This window comes from Lagenorhynchus albirostris, chromosome 1 (assembly GCF_949774975.1).
Source record: "Lagenorhynchus albirostris chromosome 1, mLagAlb1.1, whole genome shotgun sequence".
In the NCBI taxonomy this organism is placed as follows: Eukaryota; Metazoa; Chordata; class Mammalia; order Artiodactyla; family Delphinidae; genus Lagenorhynchus; species Lagenorhynchus albirostris.
Genome location: NC_083095.1, coordinates 166,772,324 through 166,798,478, shown reverse-complemented (window position 1 = coordinate 166,798,478; position 26,155 = coordinate 166,772,324). Strand labels below are relative to the sequence as shown.

General features: G+C 43.5%; 1 protein-coding gene across 6 annotated transcripts in view; it reads left to right on the top strand.

Annotated features, from left to right (window-relative positions):
- Positions 1-536: 536 nt before the first annotated feature.
- Positions 537-26,155, top strand: part of LOC132525824 (dihydrodiol dehydrogenase 3) — a 42,177-nt gene continuing 16,558 nt past the window's right edge. The window contains exons 1-3 of one of the 6 annotated variants that reach the window (XM_060159326.1): positions 537-726; positions 13,638-13,687; positions 23,487-23,524. In XM_060159326.1, coding sequence (XP_060015309.1) covers positions 614-726; positions 13,638-13,687; positions 23,487-23,524 — 201 coding nt within the window. In that variant the 5' untranslated portion in view covers positions 537-613. Of the gene's footprint in view, positions 727-13,637; positions 13,688-23,486; positions 23,525-24,635; positions 24,720-26,155 lie in introns of those variants that run through there. The other 5 variants (XM_060159284.1, XM_060159274.1, XM_060159295.1 and 2 more) reach the window with 5 other exon arrangements.

Below are 26,155 nucleotides of genomic sequence, written 5' to 3'. Positions count from 1 at the left end.
GCCAAGGACAGCGAGAGGCAGAGCCAGGCATGACCAGGAGACCCGGGATTCAGGTTTTAAAGTTGGAACAATCTAGAAAGGTAGAGACAGGTTCTCAAGGGACACAGGTGATCCAGGGCCTTGAACACCTGACTTTATGGAGTGCCCCACCTGCCCTCCACCATGCCTTGCTTTGCTCTCAACTCCTGCTTGTTCAGCCTTTCTGGTTCCCCACCTGGTTCTGACGTGATTCCCCAGAGACTTTGGGGTCCATACGCTACAGGAAATCAATTCACCCTCTGTGCCCTAGTACCATCATGGTAGATTTTCAATTTCCTGGGTGACCAACGCTTAAATGACTTACCTTCCCATCTGGGCCCCCAGTGGACCATCTCTGGACGCTCTGCACAGAGAAAGGAGATGGAGAATGAGTCAGTCCAAGGAAGGGAGGGGATGCGGAGCTCAGCCGTGGACGTGTGGGGACAGGCCATGATTAATGACGTGCATCTCTCTTGCCTGGCAGAGTCAAGTTTTTCACTTAGCCCTAAGTGACCCCTGCCACTCAGAAATGTAATTGCTTCACTTGCCAAACTGAAACAGATTCACTACTGAGTTTGGAAAATGAGACAACCTGATGGCGAAGCTGCCTCCTTCACCTGGGACAGCCGGGGAGTCAGCAGCATTGAAGGCCACGGAGGAGGGAGGAGATGTTGATCCCCAGGTTGCCCTTCCTACTTTCCTGCTCAGGTACTGGCTCTGATGGGCCCTGACCCCACCCGGGGGCTGAGATGCAAAATGCTGCAGACATCCTCCCTTGACTGGGATCCCTGCCTGACATTTGGTCTCTAATTTATGGTCAAAGTGACTCTCTTTACTGCAAGAGTGACAAGTAATGTATTCATTTGCTTAAACACGAAAGTGAAAATTGGGGGATTTAGCTTCAATAGGTTTGACTAATTTACCCTTCACTGTGGTTACACCCAGTTTTCATTCCGCCGGCTGGGTATGAGTGTACAAGTTCCATATGCCCTGTGTCATCAAACACACACATTTTCTTTAGGCTGATGAGCAGGAAGGAATATCTCACTTTGCTTTCATCGGCATTTCCCTGATCACGAGCTGATCAGCTTCTCATATGTTGATTGGACATTTTTGTTTCCTCTTCTTTGAGTTGCTTGCTTATATCCTTTGCCCATGGTTTCTATTTTTATAGTCCTTTTGTATTGATTTTAGGAATTCTTTATACTTTATGGCTTTAAGTCCTTTGCTGGATATTTATGATATTTCTCCTGGTTTGTCGCTTGATTTTAATTTTCCTTGTGGTCTCTATTAGGAAACTGGAGTTTTAAATTCTGATGTAGTCAAATTGATCAGTCTTTTCCCCTTTGATTTTGCTTTCTTGTGCCTTAATTATGAAGGTCTCCCATCCTCCTAGAGAGATTCCCCTATATTTTCTTGTAATATTTTTCAGATATTGCCTAATATCGCCATTTTAACTGAGGTTATCCATCTCTCATTTTTTTAGGAAATGTTGTGAAGTGGGGATTTAACTTAATTCCCCCTCAACTATACAGCCACTAGTGCTAATACCCATCAGTGACTGCTTCTCCACCCTCCCCCTTCCTATGGCCACTGCCTGAAATGACGTCTATACACATGTACTAAATTCCACATCTACTTTGTTTTGTGTCTGGGCTGCATATTCCGTTCCATTGACGTATTTGCTGATTAATGTTCTGTTAACACGCTGAATCACAATAGCTCCAGAATATTTGCAATCTGAGGGCTGTCTCCACATCTCGTTCTTTTTCAACACTTTCTTGGCTCTTCCTGTGCACAGGAATTTTAGCATCAGCATCGTTTTGATGATTGTTCTTTGCTTGTTTCCTTTCCTTTCCCAGTTGAGTCTTTCACCCTTTTCTCTCCCCCACCCCACTAGTTTTGTCGCTTTGCTTACTTTGTCACCCACATTTCTCGTTTTCCTCCGTTTTCTTTGGGGAGGTGAATAGAGCCCTGGAGGGGAAATCAGGGAATCTGAGTTTTAACGCGAGTTCTGTCACCAGAGAGCTGTGTAACCTTGGGCAAGTGGTGTCTCCTCTCTGGGTTTTAGTGTCTTTTTCTATAAAACGAGGGAGTGGACAAGTTCTGCTCTTCTTTCACAGGGCAGCCCATTCTTCCAAGTGACTCAACTCTACTCATCAATGTAGGACGTAGCAAAGCCCTCCTTTCTCTCTTTGCAGCCTCCCACCCCAACCTTCCCCTCCGAACCGCCTGCACCTGTAGTCCCCTGACCCCTCATTCAGGTGTGTGATGACCAGGTGCTGCTGACCAAGATGCTTGGACTCAAGATTTCCAGGCTGCTCCTCAGCAGAACAAAGAAAGGGAGCATCTGGGGCTGCCACAGGGAGGCTGAACTGGCTTCCCCTTTCCTGGAGTCCCACTTGAAGACACAGAGGGCCTCGCTGCCCTGCTCACCCGGGGAGGATTAGCTGACAACTCGCTGCCCACGTAACCACCACCTGTCGACCACGAGGCCTCCATCTTCAACCTTGCAAATGGCTGGGTGGTATTTGCCTTGTCCGGCTGCTGTGTTTGCGTTTCTAACTGTAATGGTCACAGTTAGAGAGTTAATGAGGCAATAGATGCTCTTCTGGGTAATTAAACGCTCAGTGAAGGTGAAGCATTAGCTCAGGCTGTCTGCATCCTCATTTGTCTGGAGGGAATGCTAGTGGGCCACCCTACTCCTGTGAATTTTCTAAGGTCGTGGGGGAAGGTCTGTTCCATTCACCTGGGACACGATGTACCCTCTTCAGACATTTAAAAGAGGGTGTGTGTGGCCACTGTGGCTTGATGATTTGGTCTAAAGTTCTAAAAATTCTTGGAGGGCAGGATGGTTCACATCTGTACCCCCCATTGGAATATTTTTAATTTTTATATTTTTTATACAATTTTAAAGGTTACACTCCATTTACAGTTATTACAGAATATTGACTATATTCCCCGTGCTATACAATACATCCTTGTATCCTGTCTTACACCCAGTAGTTTGTGCCTCCCCTCCCCAACCCCTATGTTGCCCCTCCCCCACTCTCCCCACTGGTAACCACTAGTTTGTTCTCTATATCTGTGAGTCTGCTTCTTTTCTGTTATATTCACTACTTTGTTGTATTTTTTAGATACCACATATAAGTGATATCATACAGTATTTGTCTTTCTCTGTCTGACGTAATTCACTGAACATAATACCCTCCAAGTCCATCCATGGTGCTGCAAATGGCAAAATTTCGTTCTTTTTTTTTTTAAGTTTTTTTTTTAACATCTTTATTGGAGTATAATTGCTTTACGATGGTGTGTTAGTTTCTGCTTTATAACAAAGTGAATCAGCTATACATATACATATATCCCCATATCTCTTACCTCTTGCGTCTCCCTCCCACCCTCCGTATCCCACCCCTCTAGGTGGTCACAAAGCACCGAGCTGATCTCCCTGTGCTGTGTGGCTTCTTCCACTAGCTATCTATTTTACATTTTGTAGTGTATATATGTCCATGCCACTCTCTAACTTTGTCCCAGCTTACCCTTCCCCCTCCCCGTGTCCTCAAGTCCATCCTCTAGTAGGTCTGCGTCTTTATACCTGTCCTGCCCCTAGGTTCTTCATGACCTTTTTTCTTTTTTTTAGATTCCATATGTATATGTTAGCATATGATATTTGTTTTTCTCTTACTGACTTACTTCACTCTGTATGACAGACTCTAGATCCATCCACCTCACTACAAAAACTCAATTTCGTTTCTTTTTATGGCTGAGTAATATTCCATTGTATATATGTGCCACACCTTCTTTATCCATTCATCTGTCGATGGACATTGTTCTTCTTTATGGCTGAGTAATATTCCATCGTGTATGTATGTATTTATATATATATATCTTGTCTTCTTTATCCATTCTGTTGGTGGACTTGGAAATTGACCCCAGAAGCAAGAAACTGCCTCACCCAAGGTTGTATGTCCTACCGAGGTGATTCACTGCCGCTGATTGCTGGTGCCCGTACACAAGGCCCCGGGCCCCGCCTAAACTCAAGACAACTCACAAAGCTCCCCAGCCCAGCGGAGCCTCAGCTGCCACTGCTTTGCCGGCCGGCTCCTGCCTTGGCCCAGTCTTGCCGTCCTCATCTCCTCACAGGTGTGTCTCCAAGAACATTCACCCAAACCTGCACGTAGCTCTGTGTCTCAGAGTCTGTCTGGGGACCCTGACTTCAGACACACAGAGGACACACACACCGCATCGTCAGCCTGGGTACCAGCACCTTCTTTGGGGTCAGGGGCTCCCATGTCTCCACCTCCTTCACGTGGAGTCTGACCCAGAGCACTCACGCAGTGTTCATTGAATGAATGAATGAATGAAAACAAAGTGTGGTGGATGAGATGGGAGAAGTTTGGAATTATGTTCAGGCATATCAAAGTGAAAAACAGGAAAAATTCACAAAACGTCCCTTTTAAGGCAATTTCTGAGAGAGCATGGAAAGTGACCCTGGGGAGCGTATGTTGAGATGGTACAACTTTTACTATATTGCCCAGTGGGCATTTTTGTTATCTTTTCAGCAAAACGCCTTCAAATTTGGCAGGTGGGTGGTGGGACTTGAAGTGGCCCGCAGCCTATGACCTGAAGGGGTGCGGATGCTCTCAGCTCCTTGCTGACTCTCTCAGGAACCCACAGACAGGTCACGGCTGTTCTCAGCTGAGCCGTGTCTTTATCCATCCCCCTCCCGCCCCAGCCCTGAGCTCTGCTGACACCGGCCTTGAACTTCTGGCTCAGGTCTGTGGGCTCCTCTGTACCCCTCCCACCAGGCAGGTCTGCTGGCTGCCAGGCTTCCATCCAGGGACTTTGCACTTGGCTTTTCTTCTCTCAACCTTGAGGCCACCCTAAGAGGCTGTTCGTGTCCTTCAAGAATCCAGTCTGCGGTGAGCTCAGGACAGTCCCAAGGGCAGGAATCTGGCCTAGCTGTTCTTCTTTGCCCTGCAGCAAAGAGTCATTATTACTGGGATTTTTCCACTTTTGTTGACCTTTTCCATGGTCACAAGGAGTTCGATTTTTTTTTTTTTCGGTACGCGGGCCTCTCACTGCCGTGGCCTCTCCCGTTGCGGAGCACAGGCTCCGGATGCGCAGGCTCAGTGGCCATGGCTCACGGGCCCAGCCACTCCGCGGCATGTAGGATCTTCCCGGACTGGGGCACGAACCCGCGTCCCTGGCATCGGCAGGTGGACTCTCAACCACTGTGCCACCAGGGAAGCCCAGGAGTTCGATTTTTTACTAGACTTTTTGTTCTTCCTTCACTCAGGCTCTTTCCAGATACAATCGTTGTCCAACACTTGGACTTGAATGTCCGGAGAGGCAATAGTAACAAATTAACACTTACTGAGTGCTGCTGATATGATGAGCTAAGGCTTAGGTTATACACACATCCCAACACTCCTAGGAGATGCAGCTCAGGGAGGGTAAGTAGCTTGTCCAGTTTACTGCGGATGAAGTAAAGTTTCGGGAAGCTGCCCAAGGTAACACAACGAGTCAGGGCTGGGATTTGAGCCTGGCAGTCTGGCTCTACAGGCCACCCACTGGGGTACCTCTAGACGGGACTGCTCTGCTGAATAGTGTGACAGTTTTCAAAGAGCCCTAGGTCACTTGGGTTATAATCTCAGCTCTGTTTTGGACTTCCTGGGTGAGCTCCGGAGAATCACCCAGCTCTTCTGGGCCTTAGTGAAACAAGACTACTTCTTTGAGTCACCTTGAAGATTCACACTGGCTGGGTGATTCTAGAAACCCTCTTTCTTCTTCCCTCCATCAGTTAAAATCTTCCTCTCCTAGCCCATCTTCCCATTTTTTTTTTTTTTTTTTTTGCTGTACACGGGCCTCTCACTGTTGTGTCCTCTCCCATTGCAGAGCACAGGCTCCAGACGCGCAGGTTCAGTGGCCATGGCTCACGGGCCCAGCCACTCTGCCGCATGTGGGATCTTCCCGGAGCATGGCACGAACCTGTGTCCCCGGCATCGGCAGGCGGACTCTCAACCACCGTGCCACCAGGGAAGCCCATCTTCCCATTCTTGACATAGAACACCGGTGGCATTTGGGGAGAAAGGATAGTTTCCTGGTACAAAGAAAACTTCAATGCCTACTCCCTTTCAGGGAAGAGGTGAACAGCTGGTTTGCTACTGGTGCCAACTCTTGCAATATGTTTAAGTATGGGTGTCCCTGATCAGCAAAGAAACTCTATGGTTCTAGCCAGCATCAGAAGGTGGTTCAGAAGTGTTATTCTCTCATGAGCTACGGGAATTAATAGGGAACTTGATATCGTTTAACTGCAAGGGCAGTTAACAAGGGCAAGACAGTTGATTGTTGCTATTTTAGTTTCTTCCTGGTGTCGGATAATATTAACTAGTTGGGCTTCCCTGGTGGTGCAGTGGTTGAGAGTCCACCTGCCGATGCAGGGGACACGGGTTCGTGCCACGGTCCGGGAAGATCCCACATGCCACGGAACGGCTAGGCCCATAAGTCATGGCCGCTGACCCAGCACGTCCGGAGCCTGTGCTCCACAACGAGAGAGGCCACGACAGTGAGAGGCCCACATAACGCAAAAAAAAAAAAAAAATTAACTAGTTAACTTCTGACATCCTAAGTCTTTGTACTGTGCTTAAAATTTCCTTTAAGGGACAATCAAACAAAGAGAGTCACAGAGTTTCAGCTTGTTGGCCGTGGAATGTGATTTAGCCACCAGAGTGGCCAGATGACGGCAGCGTGACATCTGTCTCAGCTGGCCTGTGGCCCAAACAGAAAGGAGCGATAGTTTTGGCCTAAGAACCTGTTTTCCCTTGTAAAAGGTAAATATCTTATGGGTAACATACCAAGGTACTATTCATGAGTTGTTCCTACCAGTATGGAGTTATACGATTCTTAATAGAGAAACTGTAATTTAAGAGCAGCTTTTCTTAGAGGGAGCAAGTGAATGTCTCATTTTCTCATTTCTCTTTCTGGCAAAAGTGCTTGAAAATATCCAGTATCCAATATCTCCCCTCCCTTTCTATCCTCTTTTAAGTCCAATCCCGTGGAGCTTTCTCCTCCTCAACCCCGTGAAATCCTTCTTCTCAAGGACACTAGCAACCTCTGTGCTGTCAAATCTCACTGTCCATTCTCTCTCCTGCTTTGCCTGACCTGTCAGCACCACTGACCTTCTGGGGGCCTGGATGGATTCCCCACATGCTGGGTGGGGGGTGTGCTGTACAGACAGGAACACTGAGCCTGGAGGATTAACCACTTTGGCAGCAAGCGGAAGGAGCCTGCTGTTTGGGGAGAGATGTTATTCCACACTGAAAACTGCTTGCTGTGAACACGACCCTGAGAAACAGCCTTGGTAAAGAGCAGTGAGGCCACATGGTCTCAGTACACCTGGCAAGAGTATGCAGGGACACCCAGGGCCCAGGGCCGTTCGCCTCTCCCAGCAGCGTGTCCCAAAGGCCATCATTCTCCAGGTCTCAAACGTCAGGTCTCCAGCCTAGCCCTGACTACTGATCATTGGCAAATATCCCATCATTAACCTACACCTCATCACGTGATGTATGTAACTGTAACGAACGCGCTGATCATCTACCATGACGTGAGCCTGGAAGTGGCCTCCTTTAATCTCCACAGCCTCCCAGGAAGGGCAATATTTCCTGGCTCATACAGGCTACTAATTCAATCAGTGAACAGTCGGTGGTGGAACTGAGATTCCCAGCTGGGTCTGCCTGGTTCCAAAGCCTATTGTCTTGATGCCTCTCACACATCCCGACTCAGTCTGCCGCGTTGCATGAAGTGCACACATGGGAGGGGATGAGGGAAGAGGCATGGACCAAGGATCACACGTTGAGGGACCTTGAAGAAGCCAAGAGGTGAACTTTTTACAAGAGGGACGTGAGCATCAGGACACGAGAGCTTAGGTAGATAAAGTCTGAGATGGGGCCAGCGCCTGACTCCTGGCGTAGAAAAGGCATTAGTGGTGGAAGCTCCTCATCTTCTCTGACTACTAGACTGTCAGTCAGAGCCGGGTTTTCAGATTAGCTGATTGATAGCTTGTCCATGTCATAAGACATGGAGAACTTGAGGCAATGTCTTTCCAGAGGTGGAGGGGAGGTAAGGGAACGTAGGGCTGCAGGACCGGCCGGCTGGGAGTGGAGGTGACCCAGGGAAGGAGGCTGATGATGCACTGCTGGTCTCTGGAGTCAGGCAGACCCAGTTCAAACCCCCAGGCCATCACCTCTTAGCTCTTTGGAGAACCCTTTCACATCCCAGACTCTACATCTTTCTCATTTATGAAATAGGCATTGTGATACCCGTGTCTCAGGTTTTTGTGGGAATTGAATGAGCTAAAGCACTGTCTCAGGTGTACAGATTTGAATGTGGTTGAAAAAGAGATCATTACACTTTCAACTCCAAAGTAGTGTCATGTGAAGCAACTAAGCCCGTGCGCCACAACTACTGAGCCTGCGCTCTAGAGCCCACGAGCCACAATTACTGAGCCCACGCGCCTAGAGCCTGTGCTCCCAACAAGAGAAGCCACCGCAATGAGAAGCCCACGCACACTGCACACAGGGGAGGCTTGTTTTACCCTGTCCTCATCAGCATGATGCTCAATTGCTCATTTGTGTCACGTGTTCATCATTTAACACGGGACACCGAGATCTTCTTTCCCAAACACGTCACCCCACCCCCAGATCTGAGAGCCAGGTTGTGATTCAGACCCTGTTGTTAATCTGAATTTCCACTTAGGGCACTGGAACCTCTAATATTTCATATGATGAAAAATTACTTTTTCCCTCCGTGAAGAATGTGACAGTGACCACAAGGACATAGGATGATCCTATCATATCGGGATACCATCCTATCTTCCTTCTTCCTCTCTTCATGTCTTTGCCTCCCTCTCTTCTTTGAGCAACTTGTGTTGTTCTAAGACCGTTGATGGCTTTCACCAGTAGCCCCTTGATGTATTGTGGACGGTCTGGAGTTACTTTTGGGGGGTTAGCATTTGACAGTATTTACAACATGTCTTGGACCTGCTCTCCTCTCTTCTGTGATGTGAGGCCCTGCTGTTATCCTGACAGCTCAGACTTTACTCCGTGACCCATGTGGATTTTTCCAAACCTGTAAGGTGGTGCTCTCCCATCACGATCCCCCGGGCAGCCCCACTTGTCCCCAAGGCTCAGCTATGATCTTGGTGCAAAATCTGTAACTAAATCTACATTTTGCCACTGAGCTCCAGGCCTGCTTCTTTATTAACCTAGTAGATACTTCCACCTGGATATGCTAAAGGGCCTTTAAACTCAGTATGTCCAAAATGGAAATGGTTATTCCTTGACCTCACAAACCTTCTTGCTCCTCTCCTCTGTCCTCCATATCGCTTGATAGTACTGTTGACCCTTTAGTTCTTTAAGCTAGAAAATGAGGGTCTTTAAATCCTCACCATGCATATCCCGTATCGCACAAACAAAGGCTTTCTGGTCTTTTTGTCTCCAAGCATCCTTCAGTTTAGCCAGAATGGCCTTCCTAAATTGGACAAGAGTTCATAATTCTCCTCTGCTGAAGATCCTTCAATAGCCACCCATCTTGCCAGGATGAAGTTAGAAACCCTTAGTTTACTTGGTGGTAACTTGGTCTCTGCTAACTCTCCAGTTTTGCTGGTTTAATAGGCAAATCCTCTCGCACAAGGACTTGCATGGATTCGTATTGTTTTTTATTTGAGATTTGTCATCACCTTCTTCTCTGTTTCTGATGACAAATTCCTAGGGGGCGAGCACTGTGCTTTACGGTTTGTGGAAATTCCAAAAGCTTCACGGGGAGCCCGGCCGCCTGCATGGAGCCCTTTGTTTGCACGGTTTGCCCGGATGAGGCAGCAAAGTTGGCAGACGGGCACCTTGCAGGCCCGTCACCTCTGCCAGCCATGGCTGAGGGACCTGCCATGAAACCTAGGTCTTCTGGGTTTCCTTGTCTGTGAAATAAGCTTGTTGATGGGAGTTTCATCTCTAGGTTTTCCTCAAACTCTTGTCTGTCTGTGGTCACAATCCTGGGCTCATGCAATGTCACAGCCACACACGAGAGGGAAGCATTGGCTAAACTGTGTTGAGAAGCCCACGTCAGTTTGACTCTACCTTGGAAGTTGATTTTGCTTTGTTTCAGCAAATAATGGTGACGAAGATCACGGTAGAGTGAATGCAGTTTATCTCTCAGAGCATGAGTGTTGCATAATGTCATTATTTGTCTGGACGGGAGGATCCCTTAACCTACCCAGAGGGGCACATGAGTCAGAGGGGGTGGTGTCCACCAACCCTTCAACCCTATGAGGGATGATGCCAAAGTTCTCTTTGCAAAGTGGGCCACGATCACTTCCCTGGAGTCCAACTGAAATCCTTCTGACTGAAATAAGCTCTTCTGATCCTGTCCCAAGTGGGGATGAATAACAGATTGGGGGACCGTATAAGAAAACTTCAAATATTTAAAATGATTCATTGCCAATATTACATCTCGGTTTATTTCAGGATGAAAAATTTCAATTTGTTCAAACTCTTTTTTCCTCACAGGATGCTCTGAGTTCTGCCTTTGGCTGTGGCATAAGAATTTGCTAATAAGGATTCTGACCATGAATCCAAGGTAGAGCACAGATAGATCAGTGTCTCACTGAGGAATACTTAGAGCCACTTACATCCTTGGAGGAGCTCAACGTTTTGGAAATACCTGTTGTCTTTACCTGTGGAGAACGAAGGGCACTTTCCCTCTGCAGGCTCCAGGGGAGACTACTTCCTGCCTCTTCCAGCTTCTCCTGGTTCCAGGGGTTCCTGGGCTTGGGGCTGCATCCCTCCCATCTCTGCCCCCCATCTTCACCCTGCATCCTCTTCTCTCTATGTCTTCCCCTTTTCTGTCTCTTATAAGGACACTTATCCCTGGATTTGGGGCCCACCTGGATAATGAAGGATGATCTCATCTCAAGATCCTTAACGTAATTACACCTGCAGAGACCCTTTACCCAAATATCTCATTTATAGGGTGAACATATCTTTTGGGAGCCACCATTCAATTCATCCTAAGACCTCTTCACTTTTCAGCAGGGAGCTCTTGTCTTATGTCTTCTCTGAAGACTTTTATATGTGTTTTTATGTATGAGGATGGATTTATAGTCACGACCGATAATACTTCCATATGTGCCCTGCAAACCTGGATGTTGCAGACTTTAGTGGTTCTCAGCCTCAAGTACCATCATTATTCAAATCTAACAAGTTGACAGTTGTAAGATGCACTATTACTTTATGTGCTACCTAAGAAAGAAAAAACTCTGCCAGTTAAGTGATGACCTACTGTCAAGTTTAAGAGGCACCTTGATTTCACTTTATGTGAGAGAATGCGCAACTGATGAAATGCAGCATAACCTATAAAAAGTCAATGTGAATCATGAAAGTTTTAAACATTAGGATAAAGAATGTCTAAAGTAACAGTGGCTGTTTTGCCAGGAGAAGAAACTTCTCAGAGTAGGTATATTCAAATATCTTAGTAAATTTCCTGTAAAAGCCTGGTTAGATGGTGGTTTTGTCAAGCTTTGGGGTCTGTACCAGTTACCTGGAGGTGCTTATTAAGTATATGGATTCCCGGTCTCACCTCCACTGATACATTGAATATAATACAGTTACCCCAGTAATACACTATACATCACTGCATAATGCTGATGTAGGAAGTTTGAGATAGAACCCCCACATCTGCATTTTTAACAGGCAACCCTGAGATTCTGAAAGGGGTTATCTAGGAACCACTCTTGGAGGAATATGGGATCAGATTGATGCTTTTTAGTTCCAAATATTCCAACTTTGGACTAAGACTTTTCAACAATAAAAAGGAACATATTGATACATGCAGCAACATGGATGAGTCTCAAAAATAGTTTGGTAAATGAAAGAAGAAGATAAAAGATTACACATTGTATGATTCCATTTATATGAAATTTGTGGAAGAGGCAAAACTCTTTAGACAGAAAGGAGGTTAGAGGTTGCTTAGAACTGGGGTTTGGGAGCAATAATTGGCTGCCAACGGGCACAGGGGAACTTTTGGGGGCTGTTGGATATGTTCTGAAACGGGATTGTGGTGGTGATTGCAAAACTCTATAAATTTACTAAAAATCATTGGACTGTACATTTAGAATGAGTGAATTTCATGATATGTAAAGTATACCTCAATAAAACTGATGAAAAATATCAATAAATATAGCTATTGCTATTACTATTTCTCTCATTCCACGATTGGTCTAACCTTCCTGGGCCTGAAAACCAGGAACAGTGATGGCCACAGGTGCAAGCAGCTGCCCTGCAGGCTCTGCTCTTAGTCTGGATAGGTGCTCTTGGGGTGGAGCAAAGACCAGGGTCTCCTCAAGACTTGAGTGTGTCTCCTGATTACGCTTTTTGGACTCTGGGCACCTCTGCTCTTTCCACAGTTCATGGATTGTATAAGGTCTGGGGGCGGAGCAAACTCAGGATGCTGAAATCAGCTAGATTTTTGGTGTCAAAGGGGCAGTTCCATTGTCTGAAGTTGGAGTGTCTTTAGTTGGGACTGATCCCCCAGCAACTAGTACAAATTCCCTGATGTGGATTCTTAGGAAGATCTGGGTTAAGAAGGCGGGCTCCTAGACCAGCCCAAAGTCTGCACGTTAGAAAAGCCAGATTTTCAATCTGTTGGGCTCCCTTGGCCAAGTGTGTTATAACCAACAGATAACAGAGTCAACTGCACTCAAATCCCTGATATTTTTCCATGGCATAATCCATGTGTAATCCTTGGTCTTCTAGGTCATGATTTGGGAGGTTTACCTCTGGACAAGGGGCTTCAAGATCCAGCAATAATTATTCCTGTGTCCCTGTTTCAAAGAAGGTTGTCATTTTAGAACCAGGGCAAGATTTGAGGGTATAGTCCTGCAAAAGCAAATTTCAAAACTCTTAAACTTGTTCTTACAGGCATGACCTAAAAAAAAAAAAAAAAAAATTGGGAACAGTGTTTTTCATGTAGGAGAGACTCTGTAAATATTTGCTGAACTGAATTCTAGTTACAACACTTCCTGCAGCCCCACCTTTGCCAATCCCAACGTTTAGTAAAAGTGGCCCAAATCGTGTTAGTGCTACAGAATTTTTGCATTTCCCCAGGAGCAAGTTTAACATCTCTAGTTACACATTCAGTGGACATACTTACACTTACATAATCCAGTGTTCTGTCCCATTTGCATGGAGTACACAAGAAGACTGTATCTGACCAACAGGTAATGTTTACATAAAATGTTAAAATTGCTTAGAGAGGCTCCTATGAACACATTCCCTGAGGACGTTTCTCTTCTACACTAATTCTCATTAGAGCATTCATGTTCACCAAGCGTGATCATCCAAAAATGTTTCTATACCATTAACTCCAGCCTCCCTCTTTCAAAAATGTTGTTGACTCACAGTGAACAAAGCTGTTTGATATAGCACAATAGGACTGCTAAGAATACATCCCCTGCTTTGCCTGTACAGGTTCTGAGCCTCGCAGTTTCTCTCTTTTGGTACCACTGGATGGAAGGAAGCTCACGAAATGAGGGCTTTTAGTTTTAAAAATCATTCTATTTCTTACAGCTCTCTTCCAGGGTTTCCATGGCTGGTGTCCAGCTTCACAGGAGGCGGAGGTGAGGCCACAGACCAAGGGTCTCTTGGTGCACTTATGTTTTTAAGGCTTATCGTAAGGTGTGTCTGCATTTGGCATGGAAACCAGATGAGATAAAGGCAAATAATAAGTGGCAGTCCTAGAAGTAGCAAACATTACCCCGAAAATGGCATGGGGAAGGGGTGCACCGCCTATAAAGATGTATTTAGATAACTGAGAGTCCGAAAGGGTGGACCTTTGGTGAGCAAATATTTGCTGTTCTCTCTACAGGGGCACGTCTCTTTTACAAATGCGTGAGGAGAAAGAAAAGCAATTATTTACTTGTGGCACAAGAGAATGCTGGTTTATAACTCAAGATGTCCTCTTCCCTCCCTCCCTTCCTCTTGTCCCCTTCTTCATTCTGGAAAACATTTCTTGTTAAGATAAATAATACGAAAATTTACCTGCTTTTGCCACTCTTAGTCAACAGAGAATTGGCAGTTCCAGCTAAAATAAGAAAACAAACAAAAAAGAAATATTCTACATCAAAATAAGTAAAATTACCTCTGTTCTTAGATGACATGATCGTGTGTGTAGAAATCCGTAGAGATAAAACAAAAAATGTTAGACTAATAAATTCAGCAAAGGTGTAGGATACAATATCAACACAGAAAAATCAGTTACATTTCTATACCTTAATGGTGAACCATCTGAGAAGAAAATTTAAAAAGCAATTAGATTTAAAATATTACGAAAAAAATACTTAGAAGTAACCAAAAAGGCAAAAGAAATGTGATAAATGGAATATTGCCTGCCGTATCAGTAAACAAAGGAAGTCACAGTCATCAGTGATTGCAGCCACAGCCTATGGTGAGCTGGTGAGCCCTGAGGGAACTCAGGGAGGAAACAGAATACCTGCCATCTAGCAGCCATCAGACTGCAGCCACTCCATAAGGTGAGCCCTGAGGAAACTCAGGATGTGAAAACACAGGATACTGGTCCCAGAAGCTGAGGTGTATAGCAAAGGAGTGATTTCAGTGAGCCCACTCTTGCATCTTCCCATACATAGAAAAGTTCTAAATTCCTTAACTTGAGATAATCTGGTTTTCGTTAATTAACAATTATCTTTGATATTCAGACTACCTGCCCTTTGTTGCAAAACTTCTATATAACCTGGCTTCCCCCTGCCTCCTTGGAACAGTTCTCTCAGGGTTACTTGAGATGCTGTCTCCCGGGCTTGAAGTCCTAAAAATTTCTGCCGAATAAAACATAACTCTCAACTTTTAGGTTGTGAATAATTTTTTAGTTGACAAATGTATAACTAAAAAATTTGTTTGAAGAAAGTAAAGACACAGATATGGAAAGACAACCATGTTTGTGAATGAAAGACCATATTAGGATGACAATAAGAACCAAAGTGATCTACACATTCCATTGAAGTTTATATATATCCCAACATCATTTTTTTGCAGAAGTAGAAAATCTCACCCTAAAATTCATACGGAATCTCGAGGGACCCTGAATAGACAAAGCAATCTTGAAAAGAAAGAAACAAGTCTTGGAAAAGAAAAAGTAAAGTAAAAAGAGAGAACAGATTTGGGTTTCTCACAATTCCAGATTTCATAACTTACTACAAAGCCACTATCATCAAAATAGTGTGGATAATGGCGTAAAGACAGATATAAAGACCAGTGAAATAGAACAGAATACAAAAATAAACTCAAATATAGCTAATGTTGTTTGACAAGGTTGCCAAGATCATTTACGGGAAAAGTGCAGTCCTTTCAACAAACAATGCTGAGGAAACTACATATCAACGTGCAAAAGAAGGAAGTTAGACCTCTGCCTTACACACACACACGTACACGCACACACATACATGCACACGCACACACACAGGCACACACACACACAAATCTCAATGCATCAAAGACCTAAACATACAAGGTACATGTATGAAACGCTTAGAAGAAAAACTAGAGGGAAAGCTTGATGACATTGGATTTGGATATGTCACCAGAAGTACAGGCAACAAAAGAAAAAATACATAAATTAGTATTCATCAAAATTCAAAATGTTTTTTTGCATCAAGGTAAACTACCAAAAGAGTGAAAAGTCAATCCACAGAATGGGAAAAAAGATCTTTGCAAATCATGTGTCTGATAAAGTTGAATAGAATGGAACTTCTTGGAAATACCATAAAACTTTATCTCAAATCGCCTTTTCTCAACTATCCCAGACATTACTTGGTGACCTTTACTCTTTCATGCTTAATATTTCCATAATTAATCTTTTGATTATCCCTTCCTACTGATGCAAAATTTAAGGTTTTTATATCCTTTTCCTTCAGAGTTTGTCTTGACTACCACCGTTTCTCTTCCCTACTGAATTCAAAGAGTTTTCTAAGAGCATTTGGACCTACACCTTGAAGTAGTCCTAGTGTCTTCCAACTGGTTGACTTGGACATGGTTGAATTTTTCACAATCTGTATGTGAACAGCCTACACATAGGAATGGAAATACATTGTTTCACAAACATCACATCGAGCAGTTTGGTGTATTCTCTCCACACCCTTCAGAAGTGATCTCTGTTACTCTTCTGTTTTTTTCTTTGACTCCAATTTTCTATACAGTGCATCCAAAACCAAAGTAAATGTGTGGACAGGGTGACCCTTAGTTCCATCTGAAGGTGGCCAAGGTGTTTTGGTCACTTCCCCCAGTTCCTTCTTCTGTTCCCTCCCCTCTATATTTCAGAGGCACTACCTATTCTTCTTCATCTTTGTATTTTTGCACTTACAGAATCTCAGAGTTTGAGGGAACTTGAAGGCCAATCACAGTCACAGAATAAGTGAAAGCATCAGATCACAACAGGAACAAAGTGTTACATCAATAAACATTTTTATTATAGAAGGAGTTGATACTCTTGTATAAGAAAATGCTCAGATTCTCAAAAAAGCATTCAAAGAATTCTTCTTAGGTAACATGCATTTCAACATCTGCTAGGTGTTCATCCAATCTGTCCTCAATGAGAAGAATTTCTTCATGTCCTGGAGCAAGTACATCTATTGTTCTTGATCTGATAACTAGAAAAGTCTTGCATAATCGTGTTCATGATTTCTGGCCACAAATTCAGATGAGTAAGAAGAAAACACAGTTCTTTGTTTTTCTTGGAAGTGATCTTTTTTGGAAAATGGAAGCTGAAAAACATACTGTATTTTAGATACAGAACCAAGTCTCGGGGGTCCCCCTGATCATCAGGGACTGGATCCACAAAGACACTTATTGTCCCAGGTCCTTTGGTCCATTTAGGTCTGGCTGCTCTGCATGATGATCAACCCAGCTCCAGAGAGAAAAGAGATGGTTACTGCTTTGAGGTCTCAACGTCTAAATGTTGATATAAAAGAGAAAGAAGGGAGGATTTCCCTGGTGGCACAGTGGTTAAGAATCTGCCTGCCAATGCAGGGGACACAGGTTTGAGCCCTGGTCTGGGAAGATTCCACATGCCGTGGAGCAACTAAGCCCATGCTCCACAACTACTGAGCCCGCGTGCCTAGAGTTCATGCTCTGCAACAAAAGAAGCCACTACAGTGAGAAGCCCACACACCGCAACAAAGAGTAGCCCCCACTCACCCCAACGAAGACCCAACGCAACCAAAAAACAAAACAAAACAAAAACCCCTTATTAAAAAAAAAAAGAGAGAGAGAAAGAAGTGAAAAAGTCTTAACATAATTGCCTATACGAGTGTGTGGGTGAACTTGCTTGGAACTGTGCTGGGAGAAAAGACGCTACATCAGAAGACTCTTTTCTTATTTTCCAGACCACAGAGATTTTCTTTCAGACGTTGTCTGAAAGGTTTCACATGACACAATATTCTGGCATTCACAACAGAAACAGATAGATATCAAGGACTATTGCTCAAAAATACAGAAATTCAATGTCATTTATCCTATTATTTGGTCACAAACTCTTGAAGTTGCTTCCAATCAAGTCTGTGTTCCTCATCATTAAAACATCTTTTGTTCTCCCTCATGGGGAAAAATCCTGACCTCATGGATACGGTCTAATGTACACAACAATGCTAGTGGGATCCAAGTGAGACAGCTCTTTCGTTACTCACTGTCTAGCAAACACCAGATTTACTGTCACATGTATGCAACATAATAAAAAAGAGGTGCCATTTTTATGTACCCCAGAATTTATTTGCCACAGAAACTGTATGTTCTACAGAAAATAAGGAGAAAAAGAAATTTTCATTTCCTATCTTTTCAGAAATTAATTAAAATAACAACCAAATAATAACCCAAAGCATGGAAAAATGATCATGGCTTAGTTCTGTGAAGTAGAGAAAAAAATAGAAATAAAAATAATTTTAATTGCTGACATACTCGAGGGGAAATGTAGCATTGATAGGAGCAACAGCATCAATTATACTACCCAACATTTTGAGTGATTACTATTTACCAGGAAGCACTCTCAATGAATCAAACATCCTATGAAGTAAGCTCAACTATTGAGTCATTTTACAGATAAAGAAATCACAGAGGTTATTGATTTGTCCAAGGCCACATTGAAGGTGATTATTTTTGTCATTTTTGTAAACCTCAAGAGACACCGTCTTATACGGATGTTTGCACATTTATCCCTCCTTTCCTACTTCCTGCTTCCACCCTTAATCTGACAATAGGGTGGGTAAGGTGGATAATTTTTTGGGGGGGAAGGGGAACATTGGCAGAAATCTTCTTGCATTACATTTGTACTTTATGGAAAATGGGTAATTAATTGCAAGAAGGGAGACTGCTAGAGCTGATTTTCCAACTTTTCCCGAGGGCACCCCATGGTTAAGGTATGCCAACCTGCTCCAGTAGCACACCTGGATTCACACTGCAGGTGAGCAAGATATGTTTGGTATTTCACACATATCCTGCCATGCTAGGTGTAGTTCCATTCTTCTCCCAAGGGGTCACCTGCACCAACATTTAATGACGCCATTGAGAGACACCAGGTTAGATGTTCTAAGGATCATTCCATGTCTGGTGAGGAAGTTATCCAAAATTGGGTGGCCCCAGTGACTACCTCACATTGAGGACAGTCAGAATTTGCCCCATGAGCTCAATTATAGAGATCACAAATGGTTGTGGGCCCAAGAATACACTAGTTGGTATTCCACAGCCTGACCTTCCCTTGTGTGCTCTCTGAGTGTGGATGTTACTTGGATTTCAGCTGATGATTTTTCTTCCTTGGTCAGCCCTGAGTATTCAGCTCCCCTGCCTTCTGCACCACTGAAGACACTCATTCAAATGGCAGGTGTCCGGTCAGAATGTTGTGGAATTTTAATATCCAGACACACTCAACAGCAATTACAGTGTTGCTGATAGCAATTTAATAACAATACCAATTCCCTCTTTATAAGGAGGTTAACATCCTTGATGTAGTGAGCTATTTTCTAACCTTTGCCCTGTTCTAATCTTTGGCTCATTCATATTGCATTCTTTCAAGAGTCATGAAGAATATAAGATATCAACCTAATTTGTGAGCTAACAAATCAGTTTGCCCTGGTTTCACGACGCTGGTAGAGGGAAGACTGTTTATTACTCACAACAATTGCTGTAACCAAAATAAGAGTATCGTTTTCCAGCTTTGCTGAGACATAATTGACATATAACATTGTATAGTCTTAAGGTTTACGATGTGATGATTTGGTGTACGTATATATTGCGGAAATGTTCACTACGACAAAGTTTGTTGTGCTAGTTCCTTGAGCCCCTATTTCTAAAGGTTGAAGTGAAGGGGCCAGGTGATACCTGAACATGCAGTGAGTTGAGTTATAGGAGAAAAGGCTTGAGTCTAGGGCCCCTGGATCAAGTATAGTGGGCACTCAGCATCCCTGCCCTTTCTCTGGAAGGAGATATTTTCTTTATATTACTGGACAGTAAACACACCTTGCATTTCTCTGGATGGAGCCACGATCTCTATATTGCAAGACTGTTCACTGTACAAATGTCTTGAAAAAATTAATGTGGGATGAAGGGTAGTCAGTGCCTCTGCTTACTGGGTGTACAGAAATGCGAAAAACTGTGCAACGTTATCTCCCAAGGGGCACTTACCCACTTCTAACAGCTGACTCCTGATTTCATTAGTAGCCTTCATCCTCCACTAGACTATAAACTCAAGGCATTTAACAATAATTTATTTCTGTCTACATTATTTATTGATAAAACAATGTCTGGCACATAAAAATTTTCAATAAAATTTTGCTGAATGAATCAATGAAAGAATGGCAAAATATGCAAGAACTAATCAAAATGCTAAAGAATAGACAAATGATGAAGAAATTAAAATAATGAATATGATACACTACTTAAAACAAGCGAAGTATAATACTGGATTTTTAAAATAATATTTGATAGCTTCAGAAAATACTTCTGTTAGGTCAAAGGAAAGTATACAATTTGTATGTTGAAGATTATTTTGATGTTTAAATAAAATAGAAACTCACACATCTGTAAAGGAAAATCATGAAGGAAAATGTACCAAACGTTAAATGTAATGGGCTAGTTACAGGTTATCTTTATTCTCTATCCTTTCCTTTTTTTCCCCCAAATTTCTGTAATTTGCCTGTATAACTTTAATGATCAGGAGAAACAAACATCCTTATCTTTTTCATTGAAATATAGTTGACCTATTATATTATTTCAGATGTACAACAGAGTGATTTGTTATTTTTATAGATTATACTCCATATAAAGTTATTATAAAATATTGGGTATATTCCCCATTATTCTAGGTTGTAGGGTTTTCCCTTTCAGCACTTTAAATACATCATGCCATACCCTTCTGCCTACATAGTTTCTAGAGAAAAATCAGTTGATTGCCCGATAGTGTTTTCCTTGTATGTGACTCGTTTTTCTCTTGCTGTCTTTAGAATTCTCTCTTTAAGTTTTGCCATTTTAATTATGATATGTCTTGGTGTGGATCTCACTGGTTTTATCTTGTTTGGGACTCTCTGTGCTTCCTGCACCTGGGTAGCTTTTCCCGTTTTCAGGTTCAGGAAATTTTTTGCCATAATTTCATCAAATACACTTTCTGCCACTTTCTCTTTCCTACTTTTGGGACCCCTACAATGTGAATGTTAGTATACCTGTTGTTGTCCCAGAGGTCCTTTAAACTGATCTGTTTTTTAAAATTTGTTTTTCTTTTTGCTGTTTTTATTGCACGATTTCCATAATTCTATCTTCCAGATCACTTATGAATTCTTCCATATCACATAATCTGCTATTAATTCCTTCTAGTGTGTTTTTCACCTTAGTTATTGTATTCTTCAGTTCTGACTGGTTATTTTTTAAAATATTTTCTAGTTACTTGTTAACATTCTCACTGTGTTAATCTACTCTTTTCCTTAGTTCAGTTAGCATTCTTATTACTAATGCTTTGAACTGTGGTAAATTATTTTGGTAAGTTATTTATCTGTTTCATTAGCTATTTTTTTCAGGTGTTTTTTTCTTATTCTTTCATTTGAAACAAATTCCTTTGTCATCTCATTTTGCTTAACTTTCTCCATCTCTATGAAATTAGGTGAAACAGTTGCCTATCCCTGTCTTGAAAGGGTGTGCTTGTGTGGAAGCAACCCTAGAGGCTTTTTTTTCAAAATTAATTAATTAATTAATTAATTAATTTTTGGCTGCATTGGGTCTTCTTTGCTGCACGTGGGCTTTCTCTAGTTGCGGTGAGAGGGAGCTACTTTTCCTTGCATGCACGTGCTTCTCATTTTGGTGGCTTTTCTTGCTGTGGAGCAGGGGCTCTAGGTGCGTGGGCTTCAGTAGTTGTGGCATGTAGGTTCAGTAGTTATGGCTCGTGGGCTCTAGAGCACAGGCTCAGTAGTTGTGGCGCACGGGCTTAGTTGCTCCATGGCTTGTGGGATCTTCCTGGACCAGAGCTCGAACCCGTGTCCCCTGCATTGGCAGGAGGATTCTTAACCACTGAGCCACCAGGGAAGTCCCAACCCTCAAGGCTTTGGTGGGAGAGCTGGAGTGGAAGTGAGCATGGGTCACGCCTTTCCCCAGGTTGTGCTGGCAGCTGTCACCTGGATGGGAGGTGGGACGGGGGAGGCTAAAGCCAGAGACGAGTCTGAGCTGGGGTTTTTCCTATGCTCAGTGGCTGGCACCATCGTATTGGGCCAGGCTAGGTCCCAAGGTGCTGGAGCAGAAGCCCTGAGGGTTGGGCCCAAACTGGTTACATTCCCTTTAAGTGTGCACCCTCTCCCTGCCCACCCCACCAGCACTGGTACCTTTGCCTAAGAGGGGAGCAGTGCTGGAGGAAGACGGGTTGGAGCAGGCACCTGGTGTAGGCTGCCGTGCATGCTGGTGCAATCCTGGAACACCCGTCAGAGCTCCAGAACACTTCTGATCTGCCACCTTTACCAATGGCAGTAATGGCCACCCTTGCCCTGTTCAGATGTCATGCTGGCCTGAGCCAGCTCTGTCCTCCACAACTGCACACTGTCCCCAGCACTGGCAGCCCTTGCCTTAGTAGGAACTGACCTGGAGCCAGAGGTGCTGAAGTGGGCATTGGCGTGGGCATTGGCCTGGGCCAGGGTGCACCCTGGGGCTGTCACAGTAAACTGGTAGAGTCCTGGGCTGTTTCAATCTGCTTCCTCTGCTTAGTTCCCAGGAGCAAGCGTGTGCATCTTTTTCAAGAGGAGAGTCTAGGTTTCTTACAGCCCTCCTGTTAGTCCCACTGGTTTTCACACCAGCTACAGGGACTCCACTTCCTGGTGGTGGGCCCCAGGGCTGTAGTGCCCAGTATGTGGTTTCAATGGCTCACTCTCCAGAGAGGCTCTCCGAGACCGAATCCCTGTAATCTCCCTCCTCTTCTGTGTCTCTCCTCAGGGCACAAGTCCTGATCTGATTGCTTCTCTTCCCTTTGCACCCAACTCTATGTGGATGTTTCTTTACAGCCTTGGCTGTGTAAGAAACTTCCTGCTGGTCCCCAGTGTGCTTTCAGTGATAATCGCTCCATATGTAGATGTAATATTGATGTGCTCATGGGGGAGGTGAGTTCAGCATCCTCTTGCTCTGCCATCTGGATCTCCTCCCCAAGCAGTGGTTTTAAAACTCATTGTGTACTAAGTTTAATACCTGTGATTGTTCAGGTGCAGTTTCTGCCAATTTATTTTCTTCCTTTCATGGACCATGTTTCCCCCTTTCTATCTTTCTTTCTTTTTCTTTCTTTCTTTCTTTCCTTCCTTCCTTCCTTCCTTCCTTCCTTTCTCTCTCGTATGCCGTGTGTGTGTGTGTGTGTGTGTGTGTGTGTGTGTGTGTATGTGTCTCTGTGTGTGTGTCTCTGTGTGTGTGTTTACAATTGGGCACCTGAAACAACAAGCAAATACCCACTCGTTGCAGATTTGTCCCATGCCATGACTGTCCTTCACTAATTAGCTTGGCATGCTCCTAGTCTTGGGATCAGCCCAACAGGAAAGCTAAAGGGCTACTCAGTTCTTTTCTGACTCTGCATCTTGCCTGGTATCTGTGTGGCTTTTTGATTCTCCTGAATACATGAATGCCTTACTGTCCCCCAAATCCACACCCCAGTTCTACTCAGGGTTTTATGTGGTCTATGCTATGTCTCCTCCCTTAATCCCTTTTCCCTGGCATCTGTGCATATATAATCCCCCTGCAGCTGTAATGAGCCATTCCAGCTGCCCTTCAGTTTAAGCTTAGGGTTAGGTGAAACAGACACCAGTCTTTAGACAGCCCCCAAATAGGTTGTGACATTGCAAATAAGCTTTTCTGTGATCATTCTGGTCTGAGGGATGTGACTGGGAGCTGAGCTGCTGTTCTTTACAGATCAAGACTGCAACGCACCAGGCAGGAGGAGGGTACAGGTGAGTAAAAACACCATGAAATGTCCTACCACTCTGTTCTGGATTTTTCCTAATTGGGTGTTCACTATGTTGCTCTAGGTTTTTGTTTGACTGTTTTCCAGAACGTCTATGAGGTTTTATAGCAAGATTCTGTTTTTTTCCTTATGTTTCCATGAGAGAATTCAGCACTTCCTACCTCACCATTTAGCTGACATTAATCTACATGTTAAATTTTAATTGGCTTCACAACATTCCCTTGTATCAATGTTTCACGATTTCCCTAACTCCTCCCAATTTTATTATAATTTAACTTGTTTACAGATTTTTCTTTTATGGATAATGTTGAGCAAGATAATAAATTATATAAAGTATCATTTACATCATGACAATTTTCAGAAGTTCTCTAACTAGGTAAAATGTATGAACAAAGATTCTGCTTGCATACAGCACACAGTAAAAACTATTAATAATTAACCTCCCATAAGCACTTTGCTAGAATGTCTGATTTTGGTATCATTTTCAGGATTTCACCCCCATCTGCAAGCAAAATAATTTTGCTGGTGGGAAATGTCAAAAGGCAAATTTATTTTCATTTGATGTTTTCATTCTTTATTAAGTGCTGACATTTTGAAAAATGCTTATTAGTCACTCCTTTAAGTTGTGTGATTGTGTGTGTGTGTGTGTGTGCTGTAATATAGTTAATTGTTTCAACTAACGTTTGGTCAAGATTGGGCTTCATAATACGAAAAACCAAAAAGATTGGTATGTGGAGGTTTCTAGTCTTAACATATGGTCAATAATTGTTCAGCAAATCCCATGCAATAATTTACAGTAATGTAAGTGGATCCAGAATTGTAAATTTACTTATTAAAAATATGAGGTAAAATATTTCCAAGCAATTAGTGATTTATTAATCATTATACAATACTTAATATTATTCTGATAAAAAACTCAAACAAGTTAATTGCCTTCAAATATTCCTTGCTCCATGGCTACTGATTTAATCATGCTCCTCCTGCAATATTTCTGCTAACATTGGTCAGTACAGTTGGGGTGTTACCTTCCTGTTATTCACAGCCTGTGAGGGCAGAAGAAAAAATCAGAGTCTGCTTAGTCAGAGGAGCAACAGGCAATGGACCCCAAATGCCAGTGTCTGGAACTTAATGATGGCCACTTCGTTCCCATTCTGGGATTTGGAACCTATGCCCCTGAGGAGGTAACATTTGTGGGTTGGGGTTAAGGTTAGAAAAGAAAATGGATGTAACGTGAGTGGAAGTGGACTTAGATTGTCAAGTTATTGAGTTCCTGTGCGACTCTGGGAGGGTCACTTGGTTCTACTAACCAGGCTAGAACCAACCCCTATGAAAGGGGAGGAAGCATTCAGTCTTCCCTCGGCATCAGGGTTTGAAGCTGTGGTCACCTACCGATGACTCTGGGTTTCCCTCCAGTGTCTGTCTGTTTCCCAGCTTGGCAGAAGAGGTGAAACTCAGCCATCAAGAACACTGACTGTCAGCTGCTTTGCTTTGAGGGTGATTGCAATTGTGTGGTTTCTCTGTATGTTTCGTTCATTCAAGAACTCTTTCCTCTTTCTGAAAAGAAGTATTTGAGGTAAAAGGTCCTGAAGATGAGGTGAATGAAAAATAATGGGAGAGAATTGCTTTTCTACTGTGTTGTGCCTGCTAGGTGCCAGACTAGAAATGCTCCGCCTGTGTTTTGTCTTGTTTTTCTGTTTCTGCTTGGAAAGTTATTCTAATGGAATATATAATATCACTTGAGGGGATAAGCTACAGTCTTATAGGGCAAGGTTTCAATTCTTGTTTTTTTGTAATATATTTTTTATTAAACTATAATCTTCAGTGCTTGGGTGTAAGAGGGGCAAAATGGACAATTTGCTAGACTGGAAGCCAGAAAGTTTGCTGTCCATCTTGTCTTTGGAGTACATAGCTGTATGACAAAGAACTGGTCCTTAAACTTTGAGTCTCACCTTTTTCATCTATAAAACAGAAGGAAATATTCAGAGACACTTTGGAGATTGAAGACAGGACATGTTTACTTATTTATTTATTTTTATTTAATTAATTAATTTTTGGCTGCGTTGGGCCTTCTTTGCTTCGCGTGGGCTTTCTCTAGTTGTGGTGAGTGGTGGCTTCTCTTGTTGCAGAGCACGGGCTCTAGGCGCGCCGGCTGCAGTAGTTGTGGCATGCCAGCTTCAGTAGTTGTGGCATGCCGGCTTCAGTAGTTGTGGCATGTGGGCTTCAGTAGTTGTGGCCCACGGGCTCTAGAGTGCAGGCTCAGTAGTTGTGGTACATAGGCTTGGTTGCTCCGTGGCATGTGGGAACTGCCCGGATCAGGGCTCCAACCCGTGTCCCCTGCGTTGGCGGGCAGATTCTTAACAACTGCGCCACGAGGGAAGCCCCAGGGCATGTTTAATTTGCAGCATAAAGTAGGATGAGGGGAGGGAAGGGTCCAGGCTATTCCTGAAGCTCACTGGTTAATTCCTGGGTAGATCTCCGAATGCCTGTACATTTAAGGAAAACCAGGACTAGACCCAACAAAGGGCAGTTAAACCAAGTCTCTACCTCCTTGAAAAAGAAAAGATTCTGAATCACATAAAAAGAAATGGAATATTATTCAGCCTTATAAAAGAAGTTA